Consider the following 12,284-nt stretch of genomic DNA (forward strand, 5'->3'; position numbering starts at 1 on the left):
CTCCCGACTAATTCAGCTATCAAACAAAAAAAGCTAAATCTAAATCGGTTCACCCGTTCAGGAGCTACGATGCCACAGACAGACATACACACAAACAGACAGGCAGACAGACACGTCAAACCACGTCAAACTTATCGTTATTATTACTATAACACCCTGTCGCTTTTGCGTCGGGAATTAATAGTTATTTGTTATACAAGGGGGCAAAGTTGTATTTTAACGCCGAGTGTGGAGTTGAAAAACGAGCAAGTGAAAGGATTCTATAGTTGAACCACGAGCGAAGCGAGTGGTTCGTGATTAGAATCCTGAACTTGCGAGTTTTTTACCACACGAGAAGTAAAATACATTTGCACCCGAGTGTAACACAAAACTTTTCCCCTCACTATAGCGAGGAAACTACAACGCAAAAAATGCGTTTATCACTGCTTCCAGTAGTTCCACAGGTGGTAAATCATCTTTATTACTAGATTCACCTACTTTTATAAATTTTAAAGCAGTTAATTTGACTTTATTCAAGGTCAAATTACTTTACCCACTAGTGGATAAAATGCATTTTTACCCGCTGGTATTAAAGGACAAAACACGTGTTTCCGAGCTAGTGAGGGGAAAAAATTGTTTTTTTCTTTCAGGTTAAGATATAAAGCCCAAGGGTAAGAGCGTGCGACTTTCAATCCGGAGGTCGCGGGTTCGAACCCCGGCTCGCACCAATGAGTTTTTCGGAATTTATGTGCGAAATGTCATTTGATATTTGCCAGTCGCTTTTCGGTGAAGGAAAAACATCGTGAGGAAACCGGACTAATTCCAATAAGGTCTAGTTTGGAAGGTCAGATGGCAGTCGCTTTCGTAAAAACTAGTGCCTACGCCAAATCTTGGGATTAGTTGTCAAAGCGGACCCCAGGCTCCCATGAGCCTTAGCAAAATGCCGGGATAACGCAAGGAGGATGATGAAGATATAAAGTAGTTGTTTTGTTTGACCCAGGCCCCCTAGATACTGATATAGATAGATAGATAGATAGATAGATAGAATACTCTTTATTGGCACACCTCAGCAAAAGATACAGTGGAGACAAAACACATGATTATAAATAGAGGCAGACAACATGCGGTCTTATCGCTAAAGAGCGATCTCTACCAGACAACCTTTAATGATATAGATTTTAGATGCGGGCCGATTTTTGAGTCTCACGCGTTCGAATTCAGAAAATTGTCACTGAAAATAATACGCAAGTCACCGTTTTCAACCGGTATTTTAGTGACAAAATCCCGTATGCGAGATTCAAAAATCGCCCTCTTGCTCGACAAACACGAATGTTTCCGAGAAAACGCGATAGAAAACTATTTATTTTATTTATTTATTTATTTTATTTATTCACAAGAACGGTTACAGTATACCAGTTACACTTGCTACTAAAAGTAAGATAAACATATTAATAGAATGTACTATCTCTCTAAATACCTAATCTACCTACAATCATTAATTTATCTTATCGATATTGTATCAAAAATAATTAATACCTATATAATGCGGAAATTTGCAATTAAAACATCAGTTTAGTTCTTACTCAAAGTGTTATAAGAGCTGAAGCTTTTAAGAACAATATTTGACGTCACGTCCCATTTGACGCCAAAATGATAGGTAAGTTAAAAAAAACTACTCATAAGCAGGTTGGCGATTTTTGAATCTCGCATACGGGACTTTGTCACTAAAATACCGGTTGAAAACGGTGACTTGCTTATTATTTTCAGTGACAATTTTCTGAATTCGAACGCGTGAGACTCAAAAATCGGCCCGCTGTTGCTGGATTTCAAAAACATTATCTTAGATTTTCTGGAAACTTAACGAAAAAAATGCCTAGGGTAAACTCGCCTCATTCGGTGACACGCCTAATTCGGTGATACAAGCTTTGAAGCACTATTCCGAAAGACAATTTTTGGTTGTTTCACAGAATTAGGCGTGTCACCGAATGAGGCGAGTTGTGTTTAGAAACTTCTCGTTTCGATTAAGAATTTAACTAAATACTTATCTTAGACTGCTGACTAGTATTTTATTTAATATTTATATTTGAAGACCAAAAAAACACTGTGCCCGTGTGGTGACGGGTTAAGAAATTCACCACACCCTTTCTTCCCGTTGGTGTCGTAGAAGTCGACTGTGGGATATGGCTTAAATTGTGGCGTAGGCTGGCAACTGTCACTGCAATGTCACAATTACGATTTCTTTCAACCCCTTTTTGCCAAGAGTGGCACTGAAACTTGAGTAGTTCATGTGCTCTGCCTACCCCTAGGATACAGGCGTGATTTTACATTTATGTATGTGTATGTATGTCAAAAATCACTAATACGATCTCTACGAATTGAGAACCTAAAACAATTGCTAATTGCGTTCTATGGCTAAAGAGTGTGATGTACTTGTGGGAATTTCAGACAAGAAAGACATTTCTGTAGACAGTCACAAATAATAGTTGTTTGTTTTTTTTTTAGGAAAAATCCTTATCCTAGCCACGGTGGCCGTGGCCAACGCCAGACATGTTTTAGAGCCGGAGCGAGCGACGGTATCAAGCGACCGTTGCAAACCGGGCATTCACCATCTACTGCCCCACGAGTGGGACTGCACGAAGTTCTACTACTGCGAGTATGGAGAGAAGTGGGTCACCCCTAGAGACTGCGCTCCAGGGACTGAGTTCTCGTACGAACTTCAGGTGAGATCCGTTTGGGAATTGTACGAACTTCAGAGCTTACAGCAGTTATAGCGAACAAGCCGCCAGTGGACGTCTCGCAGTGGTTAGCTCATTGAACATAATAGCTGGGGAGTTTATTGCAAAACCTTAAATTTTTTGACCAAAGCATGAAACTTGGCACAGTTGTTCCTTATATCAAAATAAGCCGATTAAGATCGGGAGCCTTCGGGAGCCTCCCTCCTGGCGCCTGGGAGGGGGGGTCAAAGTACCGCTTCACCCGGCTTGGTTTGAATAATTCTAACTTACCCCGTTTAGTTAATAGGTCATGTTTGGTATCGTTTTCGAGTAAATCAATAACGTAGAATTCGTTTTTAGTACTAAAATTATAATTTAATGGTAAATAAAATAAAAATAAAAAATTTGAAATTTTCATCCATGATTTACAAATTCAGGTCATCATAAATGACAAACTGTTTGCTTTTTCTATAAATAAAAAATATGACATGATAGCCTATTTAATATAGATTATAAAAAATATAACTTTTATCCACCTTTACTAACGTTAAGTTCCACAAAAAAATTACTTTAAGACGCGCGGCGTCGGGACGCCGCGAGCGTAATTTTAAAATGCCTTTATTTTAGAAACTATTAGACCCCGTTTAGCTATTAGGTCATGTTTGATATCGTTTTCGAGTAAATCAATAACGTAGAATTCATTTTTGGTACTAAAATTATAATTTAATGGTAAGTAAAATTTAAAAAAATTAAAAAATTTGAAATTTTCATCCATGATTTACAAATTCAAGTCATCATAAATGACAAACTGTTTGCTTTTTCTATAAATAAAAAATATTATATGAAAGCCTATTTAATATAGATTATAAAAAATATAACTTTAATCCAACTTCACAAACGTTAAGTTCCACAAAAAATTACTTTAAGACGCGCGGCGTCGGGACGCCGTGAGCGTAATTTTAAAATACCTCTATTTTAAAAACTCTATTAGACCCGGTTTAGCTATTAGGTCATGTTTGATATAGTTTTCGAGTAAATTAATAACAAAGAATTAATTTTTGGTACTACAATTATAATTTAATGGTAAATAAATAAAAAAAAAAATCATCTATGATTTGCAAATTCAAGTCAACAAAAATGTCAACTGTTTGCTTTTTCTTTAAATAAAAAATATGATGTAAAAGCCTATGCGTATGTCACCAAACACCCAGACAAGTTTGGTGGAAACTTCCTTCACGAACTGCTTGGTGTCTGATGACCATGGTCCAAATGATTCAAATGCAATTGCCGCAAATATGTAGTTGTTTTTTAAAAATGCATATTTGGGCGTTGAAACTGGGCGTTTTGCAGCAGCAGTCCCTGGTTTCTGGGCCGAACGTTAGACGTTGGACGGAGCCAAGGTATCCACACAGGTCACGCCCCACGCCAAGGGTCGTCCCAGAAACCAAGGCAAAAGCGAGCAACCATCAGGCCGCTTTCCGTCTGCTGCTGACAAGCTGACAGGTTCGAGGGTTGTCGGTATGTTCGCTGTGCCGAGAGCCTTGCGGATTAAATCGTTAAGTGCAGCGTGTCACAAAATTCGGCCAGCACTAGACTGGCAGTGGAGTCCGAGGTGTCCTAATGCGTCGGCAGCAAGGATGTGGTTGGCATGTCTTTAGCCCCAGTCTTAGACAAATGGCAGTATATGATGAAGTAAGGAAGGCAGCCTCGGAAGGAGGTATGTTCTCCAAGTGTCGATCTTTTCTAGTAAAGAAGTTCTTCCGGCACTCATTCACTGCTGCGTAAGGACCCTTGATCTGAAACAATACGCATTGTCATTTTATTTAAACAGATTTTGCAACTATGAAATTACAACATTTTGGTGGATCACCTTCACTATTACACACTTACCTATCATACAAAATAATTACAAACTTTAGTAGAATTTGATTAGCCTATCTATGATATTGCTCCATCTCGTAATAGTTTGAAGCCTTGGGTGGCCATGTTTCTCCCTTGTTGATCGTTTCAAGCTGCGTTTATCATACCTATCCCATACTATGTCTAATCTGGAAACGTTTTCTTTTGGCTTTGAAGCTTAGCCAGGCCACCCAAGGTGTCAAACTATTACAAGATGGAGCAATATCAGAGGCAAATCAGATTCTACTAAAGTTTGTAATAATTTTGTATGATACGTAACGTAAGTGGGTAATACTGAAGGTTACGTGATCCACCAAAAAGTTGTAATTTGATAGTTGTAGACTCTAAAATGATAATGCACATATTGTTTCAGACCAAGTCGTTGCGTAACGGTGAATGAGTGGTCGAAGTACCTACCTCTTTAGGTACCAGAAAAGATCGACAATTGGAGAACATACCTCCTTCAGAGGCTGCCTTGCATCAGCATATACTGCGCACAGTGTACCAGGGGCCCATTTCTCGAAGCTACAAGTTACAATTTTCAATTGGTTGTCAATGTCTAATATGACAAGTTGCAAAGAGACTTCCGCTTGTAACTTGTAACTTGGACTTCCGGTTCGGGTGCCATCTTAGTGGCATCGCGTCGCGAATAATTTCTCCTTCTTTTGCTCATTAATGTTGTTTAAAGTGTAATATCGATAGCTTATTATGCAGTAAACTAATGTTATAGTGAGAAGCTGATGAAGAATTAATCTCGAAACGCGTTTAGCCCCTTTTTTGTCATCGACGGCCGATAGTCCACGTGCCCTTGTAAAATCTAGCTATCAATTTACAAGTGCCTACTACCGAACAACGTCGCACTTACCTTGACACTGGCAAAATAGTCCCATCAAGTGGGACTGAGGCCATTTATTAAAAAAAAAAAACTTGTAACTTTCAGTTTTGAGAAATGGGACTCAGGGCGTTCTTGTTTGGAGTCAGGCGTTGGTGCCACACCAAAATTTGCCAAGTCCCTCTTCTTCCTTCCATTCCAGTCAGGCAACACTGAAGTGGCCAGTATATGCTTAGAAGTTACAAGATGTAAATGTAAATCAGGTTGCAAACACCGATGCAACTGCATAAAGAGGGTAAAGCCTTCTTTATGCAGTTCCATATGTACCCAGCTATGTCTCTGTGAAGGGAATGTATAGTATGAGTATGAGTAATCTGTCAATTAGGACACCACAGACTAAACTATAAGTGCTAACTTTTCAGTGTTGGATACTCTATGGCAGTTCCGACTCAATTATAATAAGCTCATTATAATTGACTTTAGTTAACTATAATAATTTCAAAAATAGAACTTCATACAATTTCTAAACTAATTTGCGATATCTGGCAAATTTTCCTGCATCTGAAACACATTTTTTTTATCTGTCGCGTTATTGGCCAATCAGAGACGGTTATTACAAACAATTGGTTGCTAGGTAGGTAATTCGATGTTGATACAACGGTGAACGACTCTATTGACATTAATTTTAACTTGCATGAATGGTGATATTTCCGTCCATTGATGATGAAGATGATGACTCGTAGAAAAAGTATTGTATACAATAGTGATATAATTAAGCTTTTCACTCTCGTACCGTACTACACATGGTACTCGACTGAAAAGTTTTGTATTATATCACGATTGTATAAAATACTATTATATAAATTTCTTACAGGATTCTACAATGAATAAATAACAGGTACAGTCGGTCTTTAGAGCGTGTGGTCCGACCAGAGTGTTGCCGTTGTCGACACCGGAGTCAATAATAATGAATCTTTTTCTATTTATGCATTAACACACCTCTGACACTGGCGATGAAAGAGGCGCGTTCCCCGCACACAGCCTAAGCTCGCGTAGGTGAACGCGTACTATCCTTTGTGAATAGGCTTTAATATCATCCATACTAATATTATAAATGCGAAAGTAACTCTGTCTGTCTGTCTGTCTGTCTGTCTGTCTGTCTGTCTGTCTGTCTGTCTGTCTGTCTGTCTGTTACGCTTTCCCGCTTAAACCACGCAACCGATTTTGATGAAATTTGGAACAGACAATCTTTAGACCCTGAGACAGAACATAGGCTACTTTTTATTTCGAAAAAAAGGGATGAAGGGGTTGAAAAAGAGGTTGAAAGTTTGTATGGGATTTCTTAATTTTAAATGATAAAACCATGAAACTTTATATTTTAGCACTTGATAAGAAATCATTAAACATATATTTAAAGTCACATACAGGTCGAACGCGATTAATTAACATTATTTTTACCTTTAAAATAAACATGGTGGGAAATAAACATTAACTAAAAGCGGGTAGATTATATTTATTTGTCTACCCCGAACATTTATATAAATTAATATCGGGTAGTTTGGTGTTGCTTACATCTCCGGTGACATTTTGCTGGGACGCCAGTCTTCCGCGACCACGGCCAGTGCAACCTGGCCGAAACGTTGGGAAAAAAGGTAAAAATAATGTTAATTAATCGCGTTCGACCTGTATGTGACTTTAAATATGTGTACAAAGCGCGAGAACTTAAAGTGTTATATCATTAAACATCTTGATAAGGGATAGGGATAGGGATAGGGATAGCGATAGGGATAGCGATAGGGAAAGCGATAGGGATAGCGATAGGGATAGCGATAGGGATAGCGATAGCGATAGCGATAGCGATAGCGATAGCGATAGCGATAGCGATAGCGATAGCGATAGCGATAGCGATAGCGATAGCGATAGCGATAGCGATAGCGTTAGCGATAGCGATAGCGATAGCGATAGCGATAGCGATAGCGATAGCGATAGCGATAGCGATAGCGATAGCGATACGGATACGGATACGGATACGGATAATATGGGTATCGTTAGAGGGAGACGGATAATCGGTCGGCGGTCTCTTACAATCAATGTGCTCTAAGACGATCGTTGTTTGCTTGCTTGAAGATTACGTTTGCGATAAGTATAAGCAAAATGTAAAAAATTGTAAGGGATAATAGAAAAAAGTACTTTTTACCCACCGATCATAGTGTCGAAATACGGGCTATGTGGGATGTTTATAAAGGTTTCCCCAGCGTATATAGAATTACCTACGCTGTGGTCGATGTGTAATATTTCTACAATCATTGCAAGCAAAAGTATTATGTGCAATCGAAATAATCGCAGATAAATATACCTACAGAGAAACCTACGGTCCCTACGGATCCAAATGAAAATCTTAATGAATACTTTTATTACGCGGGCGAAGCCGCGGGTAAAAGCTAGTATTTTTATATTTATAGAAAAAGCAAACCGTTTGACATTTAAATATGGTGACTTGAATTTGCAACTCACAGAAAAAACATTTTTTTTAATTTCATTTAACATTAAATGGTCATTTTCGTACCAAAACTAAAATCTACGTTATTTATTTACTCGAAAACGATACTAAACATGACCTAATAGCTAAACGGGTTCTAATAGAGTTTTTTAAAATAAAGGCATTTTAAAATTACGCTCGCGGCGTCCCGACGCCGCGCGGCTTAAAGGTTTTTTTTTCTAAAACTTAACGTTAGTAAAGGTGGGTAAAAGTTATATTATTCATAATCTATATTAAATAGGCTTTCATATCATATTTTTTATTTGTTGAAAAAGCAAACAGTTTGACATTTATGATGACTTGAATTTGTAAATCATAGATGAAAATTTCAAACTTTTAATTTTTTTTTATTTTATTTACCATTAAATTATAATTTTAGTACCAAAAATGAATTCTACGTTATTGATTTACTCGAAAACGATACCAAACATGACCTATGAACTAAACGGGGTATGTTAGAATTTTTCAAAGCAAGCCGGGTGAAGCGGTACTTTGACCCCCCCCCTCCCCGGAGGCTCCCGAAGGCTCCCGATCTTAATCGGCTTATTTTGATATAAGGAACAACTGTGCCAAGTTTCATGCTTTGGTCAAGAAAATAAAGGTTTGGCCTCTTTTTGTCGATAAACGTCCCCACTATAATGTGCACGCACATAACAGTTGTTAAAAAAAAAAAAAAGTTGTTGTGTGCGTGCGTGGTGACACTGGTGACACGACTCGCTGGTCATTTGCATGTACATGAAAATGATGCGCGAATTATGTATATGTAGGGAGTGGCAGCAGCGGAGGAAAATGATAAGAAGTCTGTACGACAGAATTAGAGTATATTTCGTGCAAATTACAATATTATTAGTCTTAACTAAGTGTCCTAAGCGGTTTAGGATGAAAGATTGGCCGCGGTCGATGTGGCGATTCACTTTTATTGATTACAATCGATTTCACAATCACTAAAATGCAACGGTGCACTGCACTACGTATGTCGATGGCGGTGACGCGGTGTGACGTAGCCGACGATGACGTAGCACGCGCGGTGCTTGACGTATGGCGTGGCGTCATACCTGACACCTTCCCCTAAGCTGAGCAACTATTTTCTGAGTCTACAGAAAATGTTGCGACGTTTCGCTCTTCAGTTTGAGTTTCTTGTGTTGTGGTAGTTTTTGTGGCGGCGGCGGCGACCTTATATCTGCGGTACAATATGAATGTAAGTGCGCTTGCACCGAATAATGTAAGTGTGTAGAACGGTATCGATGTATGATAAAAAGTTGCTGTTTGAATTCGGTCAATTTCCATAGGCTTCTCAATGGCCAATTGTTGTTCAATTTTCTCGAGGTTGCCCAAGTTAATAGAGTTCATTTTCAGTATACTGGTCCGATCTTTTCCAATGTCACTAGATGTTTTCTGAGGTACGTACATAATCTTTAGTGGTTGGCCTCTGACTTTATTGTTGGTATTAATTATGGTAAACTGCTGTGTTTTCATAGAGCAATGCTGGGGTATAGTAGCGACGTAGCTTCCTGTTAACATGACGTGTTGCTCTTGTTGACATTTTAATTGCACTTTTGTCGGTTTCGGGAAACTGACGGCATAGTGTTGATCATCTAGCTCCAGTAGAGCTTCCTTGGACAGCGAGATAGGCGTGGATTTACACGTTTCATCTACCTCCTGTGTAAGTATGAGTTTATGTATGCAATCTTGATCCGTGCGTATCTGGTGACTCAGTTTTTGCTCGCAGATGTACCAATCGCCTGACTTCGGGCATTCTGCCTCCATGTACACATGTTCTAGAGTATTGGTTGCAATTAACGGATAGGGGGGGATAAGGATTTCGTGGTATTTATTAGGTAAGGGACATAACTTATATAGATTAAACGTGCTTTCATAGATAATAGGTACTCTTAAGACGATTACTAATTTATTTCCTGAGAAATATGAGCCTATCCTAATGCAAGTATAATAGTCTCTTATATCTAAACTAAGAATTTGTTTGCTGTCATATATTCTGTGCAGACTTCCAATTATGTCTCTTATTGAGGTGATACTTAAAATAGAATGGTGCACGTTACTTATTTTACTATACGCTAAGATGTTTTCTATACGTATCATCTCTGCGTACAAATCGTTAGCGTTATCCGCTATGATGTTAAAAAGCTGATTAAGATGTGCGTAATGAATCAACTTGTCGTTATTCGCTAAAGTACTGTTACTCAGTGCTAACAATGCTTTACTTAGTTTTTGTTGATTTATGACTAATATCGATAAGGTTTGGTTTTGCTCGACAATCCATTTTTTAAGTAGACTTATATGTTGATTGAACTTATTCGACAAGGTCTCGTCATTACTCTGTAATATTTTTATTGCATTGTCGTATTTTATTGCGTCTGTATAGTCTAGGTTTCCACTGATACTTTTGATCAGTGAGCCTAACGGGTCGATAAGGCCTCTCTTTACTCTTTTACTTGAAAAAGTGTTGAGCTGTGCCGAGATCTTTTCTATTTTAGAATAAAGGTATTTGATTTGATATTTGAAAAAAATGAAAGTACTATTGTTTAAAGAATTAGTGGCTTCAGTCAGCTGTGTTAGGATTAAGTCAAGGTTTCTCTGTATGTCGTCAAGATTAATGTATTGTAAGAAGGTATGGTAGTGGGAAACTACTTTGGTCTGTCCTAGTTTGAAAGGTAAAAGTCCAGGTCCATCGTCAATTCTCTCCAGTTGGATCTCCTGAGCTAGGGCCAGGTTGATCCAGGTCCACAGTAGGAACCTGTAACAATCGAGATTGAGGTACCTTTTTTAAAAGTGATTTCGGTACAAGTTTGTGTTTTTTAGACGTATAAATATGAACAGGTAAGTTACTTTCTATTTTATCCGCTGTGAATCGAGGGGCTAGTTTCTGTCGCATAGCTAACGGATTTTTTATATAAACTTCCTGATTTGGGGAATATTCAACAACTGGCTCTCTGTTTTTGTTTAATCGTGACATAATGTTGGATCGCTCGTTTTGGCAGTGGTTGTGAACTAGGTTGTAAACAATTTTCATTTTGTTTCTATGATTATCTATATACTTCTGCAATAAGGTTTCCTCAGTTTCGATGTGTATCGGGTCTCTCGGGTCAAAGTGTCCGTTTAAGAGATCGTAAGGTCGACATTTGGTCAAACTATGAATTGAGCTGTTATATGCCAGCAATGCATAGGGTAATAAATCTTTAGAGTGTTCATTTTTATTTTGGATTTTTAATAATCTCAAGTGTTCTAGGATGGTACTATGGAATCTCTCTATCACTCCGTTTTCATTAGGTGCGTGTGCTGCTATTTTATGATGGTTGATTTTATGTAATTTGAGAAATTCTCTTACAATTTGATTATTGAATTCCGTTCCTTGATCCGTAACAATTACATAAGGGAAATTGTGATGTGTACTATGATTTAGTAATGCCTTTACTATACTGGGTGCCGTAGCATCGGGTAAAAGATAAGCTTGTGCATATTTGGTGAATGAATCAATAAGTGTTAGGTATTTCTCTTGCTCAACAGTAAAGGTATCGGCATGCATTATTTCAAAAGGCTTTGTTGCAGGTGGGACTACCTGGAATTGCTGATTGATTGGGTTGCGGTCATATTTTGCGCAACCGCATACATCGCAATTGTTTATGTATTGAGAAATGCTGTCGCGCATTTTCGGCCAATAATATTTGTGAGATAATGAAAGGTATGTTTCGTTGATCCCACGATGGTTTGTTTTGCCTTCGTGGTAGTTTCGGAGAATTTTTTGTTGTTGCTCAAGACTGGTGACATTTTCTAATTCGGATTTTACCAGGAAAAGTTTCATTGATGAGTTTTTAAATTTGTTTTGAATAATGAGGACTATTTCGTACATTTTATCTGCTGGTTTGACTAGGATTGCCGTTCGTTGCTTCGGATCGATATGTTTCACTACTGCGTTTATAACTTCTTGTTCTAGGTTTTCTTCAAATATTTCAACGGTGGTTCTTATACGTGATTCAAAAGGTTTTGTGGTCGTATCTGAGATACGTGATTTTCGGTTTAATATGTTAAAAATAATTTGTCTAGGAAATATGTTTAAGGGATCTTCTGAAATTGGAATCTCTAAAATGGGATTTTCTAGACTTGTGTGGTCAGAATCCGTTTGTCTGTCATCTAGTTCGTGAATGTCGGGTGTTTCTGAGGGGTTTGCTATTACTGAACTTATTTCGTTGTGAATTTCGATACGGGACAATGCGTCCGCGTTCGTGTTACATTTCCCTTTTTTATAAATTACAGTAAAGTCGTATTCAGAAAGTTTTAGACTCCATCGTGTAAGTCGTGAATT

The 12,284-nt window shown here is 38.1% G+C and overlaps 1 protein-coding gene across 2 annotated transcripts in view; it reads left to right on the forward strand.

Annotated features, from left to right (window-relative positions):
- The first annotated feature begins 1,561 nt into the window (after positions 1 to 1,561).
- The window catches only part of LOC125238745 (probable chitinase 10), a 31,621-nt gene continuing 20,898 nt past the window's right edge, over positions 1,562 to 12,284 (forward strand). For both annotated transcript variants that reach the window (XM_048146168.1, XM_048146169.1), the window contains exons 1-2: positions 1,562 to 1,636; positions 2,482 to 2,699. In XM_048146168.1, the coding sequence (XP_048002125.1) occupies positions 1,630 to 1,636; positions 2,482 to 2,699 (225 nt within the window). In that variant the 5' untranslated portion in view covers positions 1,562 to 1,629. The remainder of the gene's footprint in view (positions 1,637 to 2,481; positions 2,700 to 12,284) is intronic.

Source organism: Leguminivora glycinivorella, chromosome 24 (assembly GCF_023078275.1).
Source record: "Leguminivora glycinivorella isolate SPB_JAAS2020 chromosome 24, LegGlyc_1.1, whole genome shotgun sequence".
Taxonomy (NCBI): domain Eukaryota; kingdom Metazoa; phylum Arthropoda; class Insecta; order Lepidoptera; family Tortricidae; genus Leguminivora; species Leguminivora glycinivorella.